The sequence below is a fragment of the Sparus aurata genome, chromosome 2 (genome assembly GCF_900880675.1).
Source record: "Sparus aurata chromosome 2, fSpaAur1.1, whole genome shotgun sequence".
NCBI classification, from domain to species: Eukaryota; Metazoa; Chordata; class Actinopteri; order Spariformes; family Sparidae; genus Sparus; species Sparus aurata.
Window position 1 is genome coordinate 9,369,096 of NC_044188.1, and position 22,769 is coordinate 9,391,864.

At 40.5% G+C, this 22,769-nt stretch overlaps 2 protein-coding genes across 3 annotated transcripts in view; both read left to right on the top strand.

Annotated features, from left to right (window-relative positions):
• The first annotated feature begins 1,669 nt into the window (after positions 1-1,669).
• nek8 (NIMA-related kinase 8) lies at positions 1,670-15,187 on the top strand. Of its 2 annotated transcripts, none has more exons than XM_030437878.1 (15): positions 1,670-1,769; positions 3,207-3,412; positions 3,826-4,058; positions 4,166-4,297; positions 4,694-4,902; positions 5,009-5,088; positions 5,190-5,374; positions 5,886-6,033; positions 6,484-6,560; positions 7,160-7,277; positions 7,425-7,575; positions 8,190-8,350; positions 8,900-9,052; positions 11,042-11,200; positions 13,241-15,187. In XM_030437878.1, the coding sequence occupies exons 1-15, from the start codon at positions 1,723-1,725 to the stop codon at positions 13,267-13,269; spliced, it is 2,088 nt and encodes a 695-aa protein (XP_030293738.1). In that variant the 5' UTR covers positions 1,670-1,722; the 3' UTR covers positions 13,270-15,187. The 2 variants fall into 2 exon arrangements, with proteins under 2 accessions (XP_030293738.1, XP_030293747.1); XM_030437887.1 differs by having other exon boundaries at positions 5,208-5,374.
• A 1,385-nt stretch (positions 15,188-16,572) lies between these two features.
• The window catches only part of traf4a (tnf receptor-associated factor 4a), a 39,925-nt gene continuing 33,728 nt past the window's right edge, over positions 16,573-22,769 (top strand). Inside the window, exon 1 of the mRNA XM_030403163.1 lies at positions 16,573-17,290. Coding sequence (XP_030259023.1) covers positions 17,148-17,290 — 143 coding nt within the window. The 5' untranslated portion in view covers positions 16,573-17,147. The remainder of the gene's footprint in view (positions 17,291-22,769) is intronic.

The following is a 22,769-nucleotide window of genomic DNA, read 5'->3' on the forward strand; positions in this document are numbered from 1 at the left end:
GTATCATTTTAAGCAGATAATAATGCTTTTGGCAGTTTCAGTGGTGGGTTAGAAAAAACAGCAAAAAGTGATACAGTATGGAAAAGCACACTAGAATGAACCATTCATTTCATTTTATCCTTAACATGTGTGCCCTTCCCACTAAGACATGTCATGGTGACTTGTGTGAAACAGGTTAATCTGTTAAGGTGAGACAAAGAGGTGAAAGCGCTGGCGTGATGACACAACATCGCCCACAACTTCCTGTCGTGTCTTCATAAATCTCCTGAGATAACAATAATAGCTCTTCATGCACCGGTTCATACCTAGAGTTTAGCATCAGTTTCACTAACCTACACTGTACATTCCAGGACACTGAGTGTAGCATCTTGAGACAGATCTCTTGCTGACAGATGACAAGCCAAATATGTCACTAAGCTGGTCTGAGGAGTTGTGTATACACTGCGAGGCTCCTTTAGGTGCTCCTTTGTTGAGACATTATATCCCTGAGAAATGGCAAACTATTGTTTGTAAAAACCACCTACTCACATAGCTTCCCTCCACCAAACTTCATTTAAAACACTGCAAATTGTAGTGAAAAGGTTCAATTACATGAAGATCACCGTTTGTGGTGATATGTCATTATTTCAGATTGATGATAATAGAGGAGGTATGTAGTTCGGCACAACACAGAGGAGGCTTTGTGACAGCACAAAGCATTTATTATCCTCATGGTGGCAGAGAGGGGAAACAGTGCTCATGCAGCCTCCTTCCTGCTTATCTCAGACGAGGGGAAGGCGCTTTATAATCACCAGGCGTCTGAATGTAAGACTGCAGTATACGAAGTCCATGCTCAAGACGCTGCGCTAATCACATCCGTCTCCACTTGAGTTTGCACTTAATTTGTTTCCTGGCACAACACTAGCTGAACATGTCAATTCAAAAATCACCTAAAATGTTCCAAAAAGCAGCAACCAAAGCAGTGATTTGGTTTGAAATCCAAAATATATGTTTCAGAAAAGAGTCAGTTTTGGTTGGAAGTGATCTTTCCATGACGACAAAAAAACCTAGGAGACTAAAAGACTTGAATACTGTTTTACTTTGTTTATTAGTGGTGGACCCTAAACTAAGTTCTGGAGACCTTATTTTCCTTTTGAAACATATGTTTTCCATATATATATATATATATATATATATATATATATATATATATATATATATATATATATATGTATATATATATATATATAGATATAGATATATATATATATGTAACATATACTTATACTTATACTTGAAACATATACTTTCCATGTATATATATATATATATATATATATATATATATATATATATATATATATATATATATATATATATATATATATATATATATATATACATATATGTATATGTATACATCTGCAGTGCCTATAGTATTAAAATTAACGTGTTTTCATTAGGATTTGCTCTTCACACCATCGTTCCTTTTGCTAGATCAAACAGGAAGGGACAGAAATAAAATGTGATTGACTTTCTCTCCCCTTCTGTCTCTAAATCTCTTAATCTATGACTGAAAATATGTATTAAAACACAATATGTGTCACAGACAGTACTCATTAGTGTAGTCTTCTCCTTTTGAGTTTTTCCTTCGCCTCTTTTGTCCCTCGGTGCTTCCTGTAATAGCGGGGACGGGTTGCCTGGAGACGGCGGAAACGTTTGGGAGCAGCGAGCGCAGCAGCGATGGAGAAGTATGAGAAAATCAAAGTTGTCGGAAGAGGAGCTTTCGGGTAAACTCTGAGTTTACGAACGCTAAGTCACACACATTTGTTTATTTTGCTGTGTTTTTGGAAATACAACGTTTTCAGGACGTGAAGTTATGAAGCTAAAAGTCCGTGAGGCCTCCGTTTTTTCCCCAAAATATAACGGGATGCGTCAAAATGTCCTCTGAAGAAGACATGTCTCGAAAAGTATCGGAACAGAGTTCATGAAGAAAGAAGATATTTATAAATCATATGGTGACTAGCTGTGGGATAAATCTTAATGTCAAGTCAAGAGATACAAGTCTGTATCTCTTCGTAGTTTCTGTAAATCACAGTTTGTCGGGCTTTTTTTTCAGAAGTTTTTGAAACGTAGCTAACGAGGCAAGTTATGAATTATCGCGAATCACGAATTATCGTGAGCTATTGCATCCACGTCACTTTTAATGACTAGTGGCTATGTTTTACATTTGAAAGAAAAAGAAAGAAAGATGTATAAACAGTGAGTTGCTTGAAGATATGTGCAAAATGAGACTAACAGCAAATATACTGGAAATTGATTTATTTACAACCTTTTTTATTTATAAGAATTTACTATTCACTACACATGGAAAGTCACAAGGTTTACTCTGTCATGTCCTGTACAGTATAAATGTACACTTACCAGAGTAAATTAGAATTTAGCAAAGTATATGCTATTCATAATTGTACCCTAAACACTCAGAGGATACAGTCTGACACAGCTTAGGAGTACATTAACGTGCAGAAAATAATGTAAATCTGTAATTTAGTACATTACTATATGTCTTTGTGCTAAATCTTAATGTTAAGTGTTAACTCATGATAAACATTTTTGCGGGTTATTATTGCATTATCTCCCCTTCTTAAAGCCCAGTGGTCCGAGGGCAAGTGAAATGCCATGTCGGGCTAATAAATCTAGCAAGAATAAAACACAGTGTTTTTAGAAGTGACGAAGGTGTGAGCCATCTTGCTTCCTTTTCATCTCCGTGAGTGAGTGACCGTACAGTTATATGTACTTTTACTCATCCAATTACTCAAAGTGAATGAGTCCATCCAGGGGGAGAAAGAGGGGGGATTGTCATACCATTATCAATAAGAATGTTTGTTGCTTAACATATATGACACTTTGTTTCGCGCTCTGGCTCATTTACCTAAATAAAGGTTCAACATGACCATTAACAGTTTGATATCTGCTAATACAACTAGTTTTGAGGCAAGTAAAAACTGACTACTAACATGTACATTTCTGACTAAAATATAAGTGTTGAACCCTGCATATTTTAATTTCAGCACATCACATAAAATTCTGTTTTTTACAAAAACAAAACCAGCACCAACGCTCAGTAACACTGGCACACCGAATCCAAACTGCCACGGACCATCATCCTATATTGTTTTTGAAAGAGAATGTACATCTAATTTTTCTACATCTCCCTCCCCTGTCAGGATCGTTCACCTCTGCCGCAGGCGCAGCGACGGGGCCTTTGTCATCCTGAAGGAGATCCCAGTGGAGCAGATGTCACGAGACGAGCGCCTGGCAGCTCAGAACGAGTGTCAGGTCCTGAAACTGCTCAACCATCCAAACATCATCGAGTACTATGAGAACTTCCTGGAAGACAAGGCCCTCATGATAGCTATGGAGTATGCTCCAGGTAAGATTACTGTAATATCTTATTACATAACCGCCCTTTTGTTCTTTGTCTAGCGCTTCACTTTTCCCAGTGTCTAGTGCTTTAGGGCTCCATACCTTTTCTGGCTCCCATGTCATGTCAGATAAATGTCTAGTATCAGTGTGGTGGTGCTGTAAGGGACAATTTGATCGGATAACATTTCTGTTATATTACAAGCTCAAATGTAAAAAAACATTGCACTCTACAACCTTTTTTGTTGTCAGTAACATTTAACTTGTGCACCTGCTGTTAAATTCACTAATTATCTTTGATATCTTTACCTCATTGCTCTGCTCTAAACCCAGTAACTTGATCAATTTCTTAGTTATTATGGCTATTAAAGATCAGAAATTATCTTTATTGTCTATTCTCTTCTCAATGTTTTCTTCCTGCAGGTGGAACTTTGGCTGATTACATACAGAAGCGCTGTAACTCTCTGCTGGACGAGGACACCATCCTTCACTTCTTTGTACAGATCTTACTCGCCCTGTACCACGTCCACAACAAGCTCATCCTGCACAGAGACCTCAAGACACAGAATATCCTTCTGGATAAGCACCAGATGATTGTTAAAATTGGAGATTTTGGCATCTCCAAAATCCTTGTGAGCAAGAGCAAAGCTTACACGGTGAGTTGAACTTTCTTCGGTATAAAGCTATAATTACTTTAGCAGCATACATATCCTGATATGTCGAATGATAACAAATCAGTGCCTCCGTTTTTTTGACTCTGCAGGTGGTTGGGACTCCATGCTACATCTCCCCAGAGCTGTGTGAAGGGAAGCCATATAACCAGAAAAGTGACATCTGGGCTTTGGGCTGTGTGCTCTATGAGCTGGCGAGCCTTAAGAGAGCCTTCGAGGCTGCAGTACGTAAAAAAAAAACAACTCACTAATTTGGATGTAGTGATTCAAATAATATGTGTTTGTGTAATTTTTTTAAAGTATCCAAACTGTAATTCAGTGTTTAAAACCTAAAAGATCTCACAAACATCAGAGCTACAGTATACACACTAGGAGGGATGGATTATTGTAATTTCTCAGAATATTTGATATAAAGACCTCAGGTTATCCCATGTGTAACTCAACAGCAGATTGCTGGGGCTTTTGATTTCAAGGTAGATAAATAATTCACTCCAGATTTCCGCAGTGGGGTGGTAATGTGAAAATATGATTCAGTTGGCAGGGATTTGGGGAAGGGGATTGGGGATTTTACTCACATTTTTAATGGAAAATGCAATTTCACTCTTCAACTTTGCTTTCAGAATCTACCCGCACTTGTTCTGAAGATCATGAGCGGGACATTTGCTCCGATTTCAGATCGATACAGCCCCGAACTCCGACAGCTCATCCTCAACATGCTCAACCTGGATCCATCCAAACGACCCCAGCTCAATGAAATAATGGCTCTTCCCGTATGCATCAGGCCCCTGCTTAACCTCTACACGGATATAGGCAATGTCAAAATGCGCAGGTTGTGTCTCAGTGTATGCCTAATGACGAGACAGGTGTCTTAACACACATGATTAAAGAGTAATTTATATTTTGTGAATAAAATCACCTCCTCTCACTTTTTCCAGGATTGAGAAACCGCTCTCTACTGTGCAAACTGGACCTCAAGGTAGAGCAGGAGGGAGAGTTCCTACCAACAGATCCAGAGGTGAGACACATAGTTATGCTGTTTGGTAACAGAACTAGCTGTACCAGGTGGATCACAGTACTTTAATACAAATGTGATTGTTATAAATTGGCTTTAAACAGATGGATCCATCGGTTTAGGATCAGGGAAGCTGCATTCCCTCCCACTATCCTCGGTGTACACGTGGGGAAGTGGAATCTCAGCTCCTCTCCGCCTGCCGATGCTCAACACTGAGGTGCTGCAAGTGTCTCTGGGCCGCACTCAGAAGATGGGGGTGACCAAGTCAGGCCGACTGATTACATGGGAGGTCTGTGTTAACCTGTTTGAAATGCTGCTTTTTCGTAGGAATGTTTTATAAAGGAATAATTCTGACAGATGTGATCTTTCTCTTTCCTCCTGGGTCAACTTTTTGATGTATGATACACTCTTATTCTCCAGCCAAATGCAGTACCAACAGGTTTTTACAACAGCTATAATCTTTTTTTCAGATATCAAAAAGGGAGCAAATCTGGTTTTGGTGTCAGCACCTCAGGGAGCTACTTTGAAGCCTCTAAGTCCACCGTAGAGGGAAAACAGTGTTGCAATTCTACACCAGCAGTTGCTTCAGCTCAAACAATTATTCCAAATGTTTTGTGATTTTCCCTTGGAGTTAGACAAGGCTGGCTGGGGAATATGGGTATTTAATAATAAAATAATTGCTGTAGGGCACTGAATATCACAGATTGGGCCAATTTCTTCCCTTTAGCATGTTTTGTTTACTGATGTTTTTCTTCCCTCTTTCGCACCCATTAAGTTCTAATAATCATTTACTGTCGCAGGCTCCATCAGTGGGGTCTGGTGAGACCAGTCTGCCCGGTGTGGTGGAGCAGATGCAGCCTCAGTTCATTTCACGTTTCCTCGAGGGTCAGTCTGGAGTCACCATCAAGTCTGTGTCCTGCGGCGATCTTTTTACCACCTGCATGACAGGTCAGTGAAACATCAAAACCATGCCCAGTCAGTACGACAGGGAGCTCACTTAAAGGTCATTAGTATTTATTTTATGTGATTTGCCCTCACACGTGGCTGTTAAACACTTCCAGACTTGATCAGATAGTGTCAATCGATTTGGGAAATAAACATCTGAATTCTTGTTTAGGCAGTTTGGAATGATTTTTCCTGAGCTCAAACTGTGTTTCTCTGTCAGTCTGCTCGTTTAGGAGGCAGTGTCAGTCTGTCCAGCATCACAAATCAGATAGCAGAGGATTAAAGACCCTTCCTCTCAGCTCAGTTGCCTCTCTTTCATCACATTTCACTGTAGTGACGCAGATTAGCGTTTTCTAGACCGGGATTAGAAGCACTCTGTTGGTCCACACAAGAATACACCTACGCTTATCAACTAATAGTCTTTAATCCCTGTTCTTTATTTTCAATTTGCAGACAGGGGCATTATCATGACGTTTGGCAGCGGGAGCAATGGCTGTCTGGGACACGGTAACTTCAATGATGTAACACAGGTACATGTCCACCGTTGAAAAAAAATATTTGAATGACATGCTCATATTGATGCAGATATTTCTAATATTTATTTACGTTAATGAGACTAAATATTAGAAACACCCCTCAGTGTAATGTTACACAGGTAAACTGCCCAACACATCGCAGCATCAAGGTTATCTTCAAGTTAAATCAACACAAAAAAAAACATAACCTTCATGAAAGCAGGATTTATTACAGGACTGGTTTAATTGTATTAGACTGTATTAGTTTTAACTGGGCGTACCAAAATAAATTTGGACACAGTGTTTATTTCTCCATTTTCTTCAGCATCTCAAAAGATCTATTTAAAACTTAATCCGACGCAATCTGCATTAATACATCCATGTGTCAGCCAAAGTTCTGTTTTTACTTACTGGAGATTTTCTGGTCAGACTGCGTATACAGAAACTCAGAATTTCCCACAATCCCTTATTTTGTTTTGTACGTGCTATGATGTTAATTTTCTGTTGACATTTACCTATGATGTATGCAGCTGCTGGATTGTTTATAAAAAAAATGTGTTATATTAATATAACAATGATGATTCTTTACTTTTTTTAACTGTTTTTGCATTCAGCCTAAGATCGTTGAGGCGCTCCTCGGCTACGAGCTGGTGCAGGTATCGTGTGGTGCTTCCCACGTCCTCGCTGTGACCAATGAAAGAGAAGTATTTGCTTGGGGAAGAGGAGATAATGGTAACAGCATATGAACTGGTTGTTTTTGGAACTCCCTCAATCTATCTTAACATTCATCTTGTGGTGTTTGTTTATGTTTGACTGATTTATGACAGCACTGTCTCAGCACACATCTTAATGTAGGGTCCCTATCTCTTTGTCTGGAAGGTCGCCTCGGGCTTGGCACCCAAGACACCCACAACTCTCCGCAGCAGGTGTGTTTACCTGTGGAATTTGAGGCCCAGAGGGTGGTGTGTGGAGTTGACTGCTCCATGATTATCAGCACCCAGTGCACCATAGTGGCGTGTGGAAGCAACCGGTAATTATTCTGTGTTTTACCGCCAAAAGCTCCAGTAGCCACAGTAAACATGTCACTGACTGAGATGAGCAAAAGACCAGCAGTGAAACATCGAATATCACTTTTAATGAGAAGGGATGTGATGTTTTTGTGAAACTGATCTCCTGTGTTTTACACAGAATGAAATCGTGCCTCCAGTCGGCTTATAAAGTCACTCACTTGCATGGGGTGGTTTAAGATAAAAAGAGATGCTGTGGTGCACAGAGATACTTTTCATGGTGCACAACCTGTGAGGCAGCATTCTCCTAAAATGACAGAGACTTTTCTCTCATTGTTCGTCCCTTTATCTCTGAGAGGTTTACTGTAGGACAGGATGTAGAGCTCAGTATGAGTCAGGGAAACAGCAGTAAACACGGCAGTGTTTATTTCAGGTCAAAGCAGTATTGTTCAGATACCTGCGGCTCAGCAGTTACCTGCAGCAGACAAGGAAACAGAAATACAAAATATTCTGTGGTTTTGGGATAAACATGCATTGTGTATGGAAGGATGGGTTTAAAAAAAATATATAATAAATGGAGGTTTTCTGTGTGCCTCTCGTTATAAGTACCTCGATTTTGCTATTTTGTCATGATCAGGTTCAACAAGCTCGGGCTGGATAAAATAACCGGAGAGGAGCCAAATCCCTCCACTCAGGTGGAAGAAGTTCATTCATACAATCCTGTTCAATCGGCTCCACTCAACAGTGAGAAGATAGTTTACATTGACATTGGGACAGCCCATTCTGTCGCTGTTACAGGTAAAATATTCACACAATTAATCAGTGACACTTCAATAACTGGTGCATTTAAATTAAACTTTAATTTCACTGTTAACACACAATTAAATGCTTTTAAAAAGTTATTTTAAGCAATTGTTTATTATAAGTTGCAGCTGAGTTTGTAAATGGTCGATATATATTGTATCGTTCATCTTTAGTCATTATATGGAAATAAACATGTCCAATATATTAACAATGGTTATTAGAAACTGTTGCTAATGAATCTATCAACTCACATCTTCTATGCATTTCAATGTAACTGCCTTCACAATTGTATGAAATAAAAGAAGGTCACTGTTTCATTTAGCAGTAATCAGATTTTAGGTTCAGTTTTCTAGGTTATTGCAACAGCAGATTAAGTGATAGGCTGCTTTAAAAGACACTTTGACCATGTTCAACTTCTTCAATAAAGCTAAAGTGCTAAAGCTAAACAAATTAGTTAAAAAAATATGTGTGATCACACCTCAATCAATCAATTTATTGTGTCTTTTTTTATTAGCTTACTTTCACCCATGTTTTCCTCTCCAGAAAAGGGTCAGTGTTTTACCTTCGGCAGCAACCAGCATGGCCAGATGGGTTGTAGTTCGCGTCGTAGCAGCCGTGTGCCTTATCAGGTGCCTGGGCTGCAGGGCATCACCATGGCTGCCTGTGGAGACGCCTTTACTTTAGCTATCGGATCTGGTGAGTAGAAGAGACAATATATGTGATATTTGGACCTTTTGTCTTCGTACAGGCCCTGCACACGTCCACAGGTGTTGGGAGTTATTTTGGATAGTGAGACCTCTGCTCTGGTCACAGATGGGCTGAGACATGTCAGGTCTTGAGCTAATAAGAATGATGAAGGTGTTATTTGTCTCATGGAGCAGGTGCAACAAAGCTAACAGGAGAGTCAGGGAGATATCAATCAAGAGGGAGAGGAAAGACTGACGGCAGGGCTGTAAACATGATCTGTAGGAGCTAATAACAGTCAAAAGAGGTTTATAAACAGGAGTTTATCAAACATTTTAATGTCTTTAACCTCTCTCACTGCAGCCTTTATTTGCTGCTAAAATTATTTGATTGTGCAGTTATAAAACACAACTATAATCAGTATTTCCTGAATGAGAGTTGATAGAGAGTCTCAAGAGTTTCTTTATTTCACCTGTCACGGTTCAGTCTAATTAAACTCTGCGTGAAGAGTGAGTGTGTCTCGCCCTGCTCCACATAGAAATGAATGGAAAGTAAAATCTTATCTGACAGCACTGTTAGAAGATTAGGTAAAAACACCTGTGTGGGTGTAGCACAGGTGTGCTGGGCCTTTGAAAGTCACTGCATGGTACTACTGTTGTATGCAGGGACTGATCTGAAGCTCATCTTTTTGGTACATTGAAGAAAAACCTGTCCAACACTTATCAGTTAGATTAAACAATAAACACACAGGTGTATTCTATAAAAGATAATGTGAATTTCATGGTTTTGCATAAAATGGTTGCTGCTCTACTCGAGATACCTTCGAATCAGCTCTTGTGATCAAAGGCAGGATTTTCTCAATAGGACAGCCTCTTTTTCCCCCCTATTGTTAATCCCTCACTAAAAATGTTGTTTAGAAATATTTCGAGTAGGAGTGAGCACAAGTAAACTCAACAGGGTTCATTTCAGCTCTGAGTTGAGCAACACTGCTCAGATATCTGCGGTGTAGCTCCTTGGGAAGAAAAGAGGAGGATTCTGGGATACGGAGGGTGGTGCATTTTAATGAATCACCTGTGACAAACAGTGTGAGCAGCAACTTGAATCAAGAAACAGAAATTAATAATATTCACTGAGATGAGTTTTGTTACTTATATCTGTTGTCCAACTAGGGACAACAGATATTATTGTGGATTGCAATTGCTGTGAATTATCAACGTAACTGTGAATATCATCACGTGAAGTAGCTGAAATAGCTCGCTAACCTTCAGTCCTATGGATGTCTGTGTTATTTTGAAATGCCTCAAACCCTGCGACTGTCATAATGGCTGACGGCATGGCTTGTCTGTGGTATGTGTGGAAATGTATTCAACACCTCTAGTTTACATTTCCATCTCCGTTAACACAATATTCCTTCCAAACAAACTGTAAGATCAAGTGATTTAAATGTTTTAGTGCCATTATAAGAGTTTTCAGGGTAGTTTAATCATTATCAGCCTTGATGCTTGATCAATATATCCGCCTGGCCTTGTTGAACACTGTATAGGAAGACAGGCCGGTAGGACGTCCAATCAGTTTATGAGCCTGAGATGGCCTCAGTTGAAGGTTTCTTTTCTTCTTTTTCCTCAGGACATTTGATTTATTGATTGCTGTTGGGTTGTTTCTATAGATATAACAAAATACCCTTCTAAAACAACCTAGCAACCCTAGCTTTAAGTAACAGATGTGTTTGTAAGTGTGTGTTTTGTTCTTAAATCTGAGGGTAAAATGTCATGTTGTACCAGCGATTGGCTCCCTGGGGAGAGAGCAAACAGTTCCAGTCATGCCTGTAGGTTTTCTTTGTTGAGGGACATCTTTGTTCAGCTCTGACTTCCTACAGATAGAGCCATTATGCTGCCACTGCAGCAGAGCTGTCAGTTAAAGATTTGTGTGGGTTAATGCGTCCTGAGCTTTTTTGAATTTAAAGAAACGTTGACCGGCTGCTTCCTCTGCTGCTCTCCACAGAAGGGGAGGTGTACACCTGGGGAAAAGGGGCCCGCGGCCGCCTCGGAAGAAAAGAGGAGGATTCTGGGATACCGAAGGCGGTGCAGCTCGACGAGAGTCACCCATTCGCGGTGACATCAGTGGCTTGTTGTCATGGCAACACTCTGCTGGCAGTGAAACGTAATATTTCGCTTATTAGCCCTTTGTTAACAAACACTATGAGATGTTGGGATGTGGTGAAATCTAACTGAGAGAGTGCTAATCCTCAGATGAAAGACGGGCTGAACTCGAGACAAGCTTCTCTTGATAACATCGACACAGACGCATGCTTTTTCATGCAGAATTGTGAAAGGACTTAGTTGTGAGTTTGTAAGATCACAGGCTAAAGACACGACTATAGCTTTGATTCATATAGTCGTACATCAAGCGCTCTGTTTACATAAACAAACTACATCCTTTCAGCTTTACTCTGCACACTTAAACCTTTCTATCTGCATGCCAAAAGTAATCATTCTGTCCGGTGTTTCTCTGTGGCTGTTGATTTTGGACTGAAATGAATGACGCAGCTGTAGACATCTTTCTGAGTGGAACAGAAAACAGCAGTTTGCATCAGTGAAACCCACTGATTCTAATGAAAACCGAAGAACAGTGGAGGTGGGATTAAATCGTCCCACTACACTCCAAACTGAAAATAGCTGCAGATTTAGAGAAGATTAAACTGCATCACAATTTAATAAGGAACAGAGATGTTGGTAATCCTGGCTACAGGCTACAGGGCTGCTGTTTCAATGTTTCTGTGACCTGAACCATGTGACAAGGACGTGGAGACCAACATGGATCAACACTCACAGAGGTCATTAGCATGATCGGACCAGGAACTGATGAGCTTAACACTTCACTTTATCAGAACAGTCGAGATGACAGTGTTTACTCTATGTTTTTATGTATAGTACACATGTAGTTTTAGATAAATATCACAGGGTCAAAAAGCAGTTTATACCACATGATTTTATTAAACAATTTAATGCATACTGTGTCATGAAAAGACGAGTCGGGTCTTTGGATTTAGGGCTTATTTATAGCTGACTGACAAACCAACAAGATGACAGTGAGGCGGGGAGGCTGGTTTGAGTCCTGCAGACTCTTATCTGTAGTGAGACTCAGGTGTCACTGTAGAAATGAAACTGATGTATCTATTTTAAAGCCTTGATGTTTCCTGTAGATATCGAAAGTCTTGAAATTTGACAACTTTTTTTTATCAGATATTTTAAAGCATGTGTCCAAATTTTTAGTCTGGCGATGAGAGACTGAAACTCTTAACACACCTGTTCACCTTTTTTAAAAAATGTAAGTGTGCTACAGCTGTAACTGTACAATATGTTTGCCCAGCAGAGACTCTCTGGTCCAGCTTCTGAGTCTCAAAAAACTGTAATTGTGATTTTTGCCTGCCAAGGCAAGGCCAGGCTGCAGTTGCATTGCATCATAGTGCAACATCCATAAAAAAATAAAGTTTGTTTAGTACAGACCCCAACATATTTTAGATCGTCATGATTTTAATAGCTTCTTCTGTGAAAATGACAATTTTGATGCTAGAATTGATTGTTCTCTCTCATCAAGAATCCTTTCACAATCTGTCAAAATAATTTGAATAATTTTCTATCTGTGGTCCATCACCTGCAGCCCACCTGCAAGTGCCCAGTTTTAATCCTAAAGTAAATAACAGAATTGATTGACTTCAAACATCAGTATTTTTTCAGCGAGCTTTTCTGTTCCTCTGCAGGAAGGTTCAACCGTGCAGACATGCTTCCTGTTTCATGTCAGACAAAAATGACAAGCTTGTATTGATATTTAATTAACACCCACTATCAGCCTCATTACTGGCAAATTGATTCACTGGTTGCAGGAGAAGTCATGTGATGTTTATGGCTGCGTCTAATGATTTTTTTTTATCATTGATTAGTCTGCTGATTATTCTCTTAATTAATTCAACAAATTGTTGAAGGCAAGGTGATTGTTATCGTGTGCCCTTCTATCCAAAACCCAAAGAAACTCAGTTTACAACAAATCCTCAACACTGAGAAGATGCACTCATACATTTTGAGTATTTTTTTAAAAAAATGACTGAAATAACTGACAGATTACTAGACTAGTCAATCAATTGACGAGTAATTTCAGCTGTACTGATGCTTCACCCTCTTCATTTCCTCCCTTTTGTTCCAGCCTTGCTTGAGGAACCTGTCCCGAGATGATTTTGTCCTAAAAAAGAACCCACCCAGCGTCGGTCATGGCTCCCGGCGGCGTCCTGAGGTGAAGGACAGCTTCCTCTGAATAACTCGTCCCAGAGGCCCATCTGTGCTGCCGCTGAAAGATTCCCTTTCATACTGCAGCTGCGTCCTCACACTTTCACTCGCTCTTCCTCTCTGTCTAGTTTTCTTTTTTTCTCCTCCAGGAATGAATGTTTGTTTCATTGGCTGGTTTGATATCATGAAGCACAGAGGAAGGTCACAACCTGCCTGCTGCAGCAGGTGTATCTCACAACAGGTTAGTCGAAGGAATGTTGCGACACAGTTTCTGAAGATGGATTACAGGAAGTCATTGAGGCAGCTTTCATGTGGTGACTTATTGTCCTCTCTCACATGCAGCGTTTGCATGATAAAGACCAGAAAAAGTCAAACTGGTTTGAGCTCTCTTAAGCCACCAGTGAATAAGATGATACGATACAAAGACAGGAGAAGAATGAAAGCCACTCGAGTGTTTAGTAACTCATCATTCCAATGAAACGAACACATTCATCTCAAGCACATCGTCGGCGGTCACATTGTGCTTTATTGGATTAGTCCTCCGATACATTTGTAACTGGACGTCAGAGTTCAAAACAGATAACGATGTTTTGTTTACGGTTCAACTGAGCGTCTTTAAGACTTAATGACTGCGGCTGAATTCACTCGTTCACTCAATCAGTACTCATTCAGCAGTTCGTAGCGAGCAGTAAAACGAGATAAGAGTCATCTGTATTTTGCTTCATGATGTTTTTGTTCCTTTGTACGAATCTTTGAAGGCTTAAATGTTTAAATATATCTGGAAGGTAAATCAAGTGATTTCATACAGAACCTTTACCTATTACCTTAACCTATTTTTGGAAGAGTCCTCGTTGTACCTCACTGTACATGTGTATTATATTTTAAATGAGATGCTATATACTGTGTATATATCTGTAAACTGTTTTTATAGGATGGAACCGAGAAGGTTGAGAAAACAAAACTGCCAAAGCAGAAACTAAAATGTCAATAGTGAAAGAAGTAGTTTTTATGGCATTTCTGCAGCTGCTCTGTAGTCTGGTGGTACGGTACCGCACCAAGGCCCTGTCTACACATGTGCGAGCATTTCTTATATGGAACCTTTTGTCTGTGTTTTGGCCTTTTGAAGTCACTGAAAACAAAACTCCTTCCAGGCTGAAGATAATCAGAATCTCTGTCTTCAGAATTTATGACTGGACAGGCAGAAACAGACATGTCTGGAAATGATGATCCAGACACTCACACTTATCAATGTTCAGTGCTTCGTTGACAAAATGTTAACTCGGAGTACATGTTGTGATATTGAAGTATTTGAAAGGATGTTGGATTTTTTTATTTGTGCCAGTATACGTGAATGGCTATGATATTTGCATTTTAAGGTGTGTCAGGATGGACTGAGCTCATTTCTAAAATGATGCTAAAACACTTACACTGGATGGAGGTCATTGTTATGTTTCCAAAAATATCTTTGTTCATGTGAACTAGAAGTTTACTTTGTACTTTACCATTGTCGTGTTGTGTGTCCACAGAGGCTGCCAAATTAAATCACAAAGAAAACAAAAAAGTAGTAGCAGTGGCTTTAATAAAGGTATTATCATCCACGTATACTTGAAATACCAAAGATTAACACTCATGATGCGGAGTGGCCCAACTCATGATTGTATATGTTGTATTAATAGATGATAATCATTGATTCATCTGTGTATAAGCTCCACTGAGGTTGCAGCTGCTTAAGTTTAATGTACCTGATTTACTACCGAATGCTTTAATCTGTGGTGAGACGTCATTATTCATTTGTTGATCATGTTTTTTATTAATAGAAATCTGCACTCTAACTAAAGGCAGTAAATAAACGTAGTTTTCTTCTGAATTGTGGTTGAGTAGATTATAATGTACCACAACATGGAAACTCCTCAGGCTCAGTATTTGAGTTGGAGCACTGGTGCTTTCGTGGAACATAAAGTATTTTTATGTTTTAACTTACGATGACATTTTTCTACTGTTAAGGCTTTTATTGTTGTGATGATAAAAACACTTAAAGAGAGATGAATCTTTATGGGCGTCTTAAGTGAAGTTATACAGCAGGAAACATCCAACCTGTGATAAACCTCATGTTATACGAGAAGATGGTTGTAAAGTCTTCGTCACCTTCTAACAGCCACAAGCGGAGCTGCAATGAACATTTAGGTTGATTTTTTTCCAGAGGAGATGAGGTTTTTATTATTAAAAAGGATGTGTGGAAACAAAATGTTGAGCCTCCTCATCCTGACGGTGAAGTTTGACTTTTAGACAAAACATCAGCTGCTACAGATTAATAACTAAGTGCACTGATTTATTCCTCTGCTCTATTCTGCCCACACAGTCCCTATTATCCTCACATTAATCACCCAATCACACGTTAATCTGCGTTAATTTCCACAGAGCTGCGATCAGCTTATATAATTATTATATTAGTAGATTAATATGCATTTTGTCATTAAAAAGAAAACCACTTGGTTTTTTTCCCCCACAATATGACAACTGCTCCCCTCTTAAAGGTGTGCCAACACCTTGTCTGAGGACACAGGATCGTTTACCATTGTTGTCTTGTGTGATGATGTAATGATGATGTAATCCGGTGGCAATACAGCGGATGAGAAAATGATCTAAATATGCTGCCATGTGTTGCTCTTATTTATGCTGCCACAACAGGATCATTGATTATAGCTCGGGGACTTTTAGTTTTTCTCTGAGCGCACAAATGCAAGTCAGGTTTTAATTTTTTATCACGTATGAAGACAAAAAATAAAATAAAATAATTCCTGAAACAGGTGGAAAATACTAGATTGTCTTTATTTTTGTGTGTGTGTGCTCCACCAGCAGAGGGCAGCTGTCACCTCTGACTCTGCTGTAGGCTTCATGTGGGTCCATCTCTACGTTCACTGACTCAAACCTTCACAACAGAACCCTCCTCACTCCTCACTGTCATAACAATCAGCGTGCATGTTTATTTTTGTTTTAATGTATAACCAGCTTGTGAGTAAAAAGACGCACAAGCTAAAAATCTGGTACATTGCATATGAAATGAGGAGCTTTGGGGTGTCAAAACAAAATTATTATTTTTTGCACAGAGAAGCTGCAACGAAAAAAGCTCCCCGAAAAGAGCGACGAAGGGAGATAAAAATTAAAAAAGATAATAATGATAATGGTGTGATGATCACAGGAGTGTTTTTCAGCTTCTTGACTCCTCCTGCGCGGTGGTGGAGGAGGAGGAGGAGGAGGAGGCGGGACTCGGTGCACCTAAACAGACGGAGGGGTTATTCATTGTGCTCAGTGTGTCAGTGCTGCATCCAGAGAGGAAGGAGAGGAGAGCGAGAGAGAGAGAGAGAGAGGGCCACACACGGCCACATTAACCCTGCGCGTCTGGAAACCTGCACACACACACACGCACGCACACACGGAGAGAGAAACGCGATCGGATCTGCGCTCATCTCTGCAGCCTCTCCCCCGGACCGAGGCGCTCCTTTTGTTGCCGGGCTGCAGGAGCAGAATCTGGAGGCTGGACTCGCCGATCGGCAGGAGAGGAGAAGGAAGGAAGGAAGGGAAAAAAAGGGGGAGAAGGACGTGATATGAACGTCTCCTCTGCGTGAGACGGCAGCGCGGCTCGAAACAAACCCCCCGTGTTGTTTTTTTTTTTCCCTCCTTGTTTTGCAGGCGGGTGGAGGGTTAACAGGAGGATCAGACACACAGAGACAGAGAGAGAGAGACAGAGAGAGAGGGGGACATTTCTACCTTTTTCACCTGCAGCTGAAGGCCCCGTGAAGAGAGAAACACATTACCCTGCAGCAGCGATGCCCGGGTTTGATTACAAGTTTCTGGAAAAGCCAAAGAGACGCTTCCAGTGTCCGCTCTGCAGCAAGGCGATGCGGGAGCCGGTCCAAGTGTCTACCTGTGGACATCGGTTCTGTGACACCTGTCTGCAAGAATTCCTAAGGTACGGTGTGTGTGTGTGTGTGTGAGGGAGAGAGAGAGAGAGAGAAAGATCCACCTCTGTGCGTGCGTGCGTGTGTATGTGTGTGTGTGTGTGTGTGCAGGCGATACCAGAGCGTGCAGCCTCGTCTAGTTTCGGTCGAGCAACAGTAAATAAAGGATGTGTAGGTGTGTCCTCCTCACCTTTCCTTCAGCCCGTGTTCGTTTTTTTTAGACGTGACACAGCACCGAGCCCGGTGCACAGCGTCTGGACCGGACGGTTCCGATGGGCCACTGACACATGACCGAGCAGCCGTGTTGTGATCGGTCACGCAGGTGTCTCTCAGCACAGGTGGAGGATGCTGTCATTGTTCTGACCGAGCAGATCGCTCTTTTTATTTATTTTTTTGGTTCGCTTTCTGTCTGTGATTTTTCCTCCTTCTGGCTCATTTGGGGTTTTGTTTGTGTCGATATCATTCATGTTGTGGTGTTTGTGTGTCCTCCAGAGGGCCCCTTGTCTCCCCATCCTGTCTGTGTTTGTGGCCCCCGGGGTTGGCTGAGTCTGCGTGGGTCAGGATGAGGAGGGTGTGTGTGTGTGTGTGTGTGTGTGTGTGTGGAGACAGGCAGTCTTTGTTTTATCTGTAGGTAGACTCCCACCGGTCAATAATCATCACACTCTCCAAGGAAACTCATGTGATGCCCTGAATCTCAGTTTTAACAGCAGCAGCAGCAGGAGGAGGAGGAGGAGGCAGAGTGTGACCCAGCAGAAGTCGAGAGCGCCTCTCAGTCTCTTTCGTGCTTTTGTTGAAGTTTGAGCACAGATGACTCGTACGTTGCGCCTGGTTTATCTTAAAGTTAAAGATCTTGACGTTGCACTGATGGGAAGTGTGTTGTTCCTCAGTAAAAGCTCCGGAGGAAAACAGATTGTGAGATTTTGGTTTCCTTGGAAAATGAGTCCCGTGGAAAAAAAGCAGCTTTTATTTCTTTTGTCTGTCAGAAAGTGTCAAAAACGTCAATCAGAGTCCCAAACTGACGTCTTCAAATGTCTTGTTTTGTTTGACTAACAGCCCAAAACAGCACATTGTCACACTGGAGAAGCTGCGAGCGGAGGATGTCAGCAGTAGTTGCCGATTAATTTCCCAGCCTTTAAATAAAGGAGACAGTTTTTATGACAGAGCTCTTGAAACATGGAGTAGCAGTTCACAGGAGCCAGCACAAGCTTGAGATGCACTTTAAAGCCTTAAGATGAGAGAAAACCAGGCTTTTATTATGAGTTACGGTGGGATGAGGAGAGAACAGCATCCTGAAGTTTCACACCCACACCTGAAGTCAATATGGGTCATAATAACCTGCGTTCACAGTCGACCTGTATGTTTTTATTCTCTGATGAGGACGAATTCCAGAAGTTACAAAATCCCCCTTTAAGGAATCATTAACAGTTGATCAATAATCAAAGTAGGATCACTGTAAATTACTGTCAGTCTAAACGGCCTGCTGTATTTCTTTACTTCTTGTTCCAGTTTTCCCCAAAAATGTGTAAAAAGTAAAAACAATTCTACTCCTCCCTCTCCTGGAGACCCCCGAAACCCTTCTCAAGGACCCCTGTTGATTCCTGGACCCTAGTTTGATGCAACAAGTAGTCTATTAATCAATGAGCTGAATGACGGAAAAATAATCTGCAACTTCTTTCACGATCTTTTAAGTAACCTTGCAAGGAAAAAAAGGCCCAGATTGCTGTTTTCAGCCCCTCAGATATCAGGATCTCTGCTCCCTCCCTGTGTCACATCATCACAGAGTGAATATCTTTGAGTTTTGGACACTTGAAGATGAAACTGTGATGGCCAAATGCCTGACGAGATTATAAAATCCTCATTAAATCAGTCATCGGTTTGTCGTGGATGGAAGTGGACTTTCTTTCTTCACACACAGAGAAACAAACGCTGTTGTTTGTCAGATTTCTGAGTCACATCTCGCCGATACGGGCGAGCTGTCCTTTGTGTCGCGGGCGAAACAGCGATGTTGGCGTGTCGCGTGATTCAAATCAGAGGAAGACAAAACAGAAACTTGTTTTTTGCTCATTTTTGTGTTTCAGTCCCTCTCTGTGGAGAAGTTACTGCACTCGCATACAGTTCAATGTAGTGTTTTATTAGTTCATGTCAGCTTTACAGCCTGTAAAGCCACTGTGATGTGTTGTGTTTTTAGGGAGAAATCAAGTCTGTCTGACATCTGCAGTTTAATTCCAGTTATAAAATGGGTGTTATTTACTCTAACCAGCTCTGAAACAGTCTAAGATTGTCTTCAGTTTAACTTGACGCCCTGACGGAAACTCACAAGCAAATAAAACAACGTCTGCCATCAGGAAAGAGGAATAATCTAATCTGAACTTAAAATCGGGTATCAGCTTCTCATACTTCTCACAGCCTCCTTGTGTCAGAAAAACAGTCGACTGGTTTGACGGCAGGGATGTGAGTCCACGCTCTGAATGCATTACCGGCTCTGTCGTGAGTTCCTGGTTTGCACCTTGAGTCATCAGGAAGCCTCCTCTGGCTCGCTGAACAGCGGCACATTTTCATCTGGCTGAAAAGCAGAAACTCGGATGAACAAAGAGAGCGAGGGAGGAACAGCGCTCGCTGCTGATCAATGAGTTTGGCCCGACGCTTTGTCTGCCTCATCCTGCCCGCCTCCGTCCTCCAGTTTACACTTTTTTTAATATATATTTTATTTTTACTCCCACAGACTGAGTGAATTTAACAAAAAGTTTCCCAACTTGTGAAACTTTTTGTTGAGTAACTGTTTCTGTGAAGTCGGGGTGTGAGTCCTCTCTGTCTGACCTGCATGCTCTCACAGCTGTGCACCTTTTAATACCACGACTGCACAAATATACAACTGTCTATAACTTGTATCTAATGACTTTATTAGTGAGTAATAGGTGATCCATGAGAAAGTGTTTTGAGTTGTCAAGAGTTGAAAACTTCCCCTGACTGGTGAGATCATTTGACAGTTTGTTTCTAGAACAATCTGGACCAAAGTCCCGTTATTTACAGCTTTTCAACTCCCCAAGAATCACACTCTCGCACTTTCACAGTGATTTGACGAACGATATAAACACCGACTGCCAGCCGGAATCCTTCTGGGTCTACAGGGACATCAGTCATATTCCTTTTCAGGGACATTTTTCTCCTAAGAAATGCTGGAGTGCCTTTAATAGCCGCAGGAAGCACTAGCCAGACGGTCCAACATAATAACTCCGTCTTGGTTATTTAAACATCTCATTAAACGCTTATATAATGTATAATAAACTGCTAATTACACACGTCAACATGTCATGTTACCTGAGAGGTGCTGCCAGATGGTCTTTCATTCAGAGGTTTGAGTAGAACTTGACTTCATAAGACGATAACTCTCCTAACAGAGAACTCCTCATGAAAAACTATTTCCTTCCTTCCTTTAATGGTTAAAACTATGTATTTACATTAAGAACTGTAGATTGAACTCATTAATGATTTGATAGCACTTGCAAACTTTAGCTATGAATAAGATTAGATGAATAAGAATTTAAAACTGCATTATTACCAGATAGAAAGAAAAAAAAAACAGCAAGTTTTCACAACCTGGCAACCCAAAAGTTCTAAGAAATAGCTGGATAAAGGTAATGGCAGCTTAGTAAGATATTTATTAACCATTATTGGACTTTCATTGAAAAGGTGCCATTATTATAAAGCGGCGCCTCGTTATCTGACATCAGATCTGACATCAGATTGTGGCGCTGAGACGACTGAACAAGTTGTGTCAGTCATCCAGATTTATCACACCATCAAAAATGTTTTCTGCATCTTGATGTCAAAGATCACACTGACAAGTTTCTGGTTCACGTCTCCACACTTAAATCAACATTTATGTCAACAGCAGGCGGTATCTCAGCACCTCTTCCTCTCGCTGACTCCAAACAAAGACCAGAGCCGAGCGCCCGCCCGCCCGTCCACCTCTTTAATTAACAAAGTGTGCCAGTTGAGGCCACTTTCAGCTCGCCGGGCGCACGCATCTTTTGTGAGGAAAGTTGAAATTTATTGAGGCTGACAGACAGCAGTTAGCTAATGCTTCGCCCATTGTGCAACCAGGTTGCTCCTTTGCCTGGAATTATCAGAGGCTGGGAAACATCCAGTCCGGGCCTGCCAGCCGACTCTGCCCACTTCCACACTGACAGCTCCGAGTCGTCTCCAGAGTCGCTGCTCTGTTGCAACAAGCCACCCAAGAATGCAGCTGCATGGCATTGCTTCACTGTTGATCAGCTCCCTGGCAACACTTCACTTTGACACACACTACTCAGCATTCATGCGCAGTATATAAAAACTGATAAACTGGCCAGGAGGGTTTATTGGTATACACAGTGGATCAGTGCTCTTCAGTCCTCGTCCTGCATGTGTTAGACGTTTCATCAAGTTCTGCTAACGACACAGGACAGGAGGCTCCGAGGACGGGACTGAAGAACACACCAATAAATCATTAATAAAGGGTTATGATAACAATCAATGCTGCATGCTGAGATTTCATGATCAAATCTACAGTTATTAATGTTAATAAGTTATTAATAAATAGTTGTATTCATCAGGTCTGTAGTTTAAGATGTTAATACATAATTGTTTAAGTATTGAGACATCAAATCTACAGTAATAGATGTTAATAAGTCATTATAAAGATTATAATTATATATATTTTTCATATTGTTACACCTGTGTTTTACTATATTCTCATGTATTAGATGTTTAGACACCAATAAATCCTTAATAAAGTGCTTTAATCATTAAATCTGCAGTTATTAATGTTAATAAGTTATTAATAAATAGTTGTATTCATCAGGTCTGTAGTTTAAGATGTTAATACATAATTGTTTAAGTATTAAGACATCAAATCTACAGTAACAGATGTTAATAAGTCATTATAAAGATTATAATTATATATATTTTTCATATTGTTACACCTGTGTTTTACTATATTCTCATGTATTAGATGTTTAGACATCAATAAATCCTTAATAAAGTGCTTTAATCATTTAATCTGCAGTTATTAATAATATAAACTCATTGCAAAGGTTGTAAAAACATAAAATATGTATTATAAATACTTTGCAAGTGAGATATAAGGCTATCTTTAAGTGTCTATTGATGTGTTTGTGTCAAAAATTGTTAAGACACATTTTATATCATTAAAACTATTACCATCAACTACCATAGTTGTTGATAAAGTAATAATAAACAATACAGCTCACAGCTACATTATGTTTGTCATGAGCCATTTATTAAATGTGAATGCTGTTTGTTATTGTTGCCCAGTTCTCCGTCACACCGAGTTGTTTTCAATCTTTTCACTTCAAACGATGTCGCAGTAAAGTGGACCTTCCCTGCGAGGAACTCGAGGAAACACATGAGTTGTTCTCACTTCACCGTGTCCCCCCACACTGGGAAACACTGCTTTGTTGCTCCTCTGGCATGTTAGCATGTGATGCT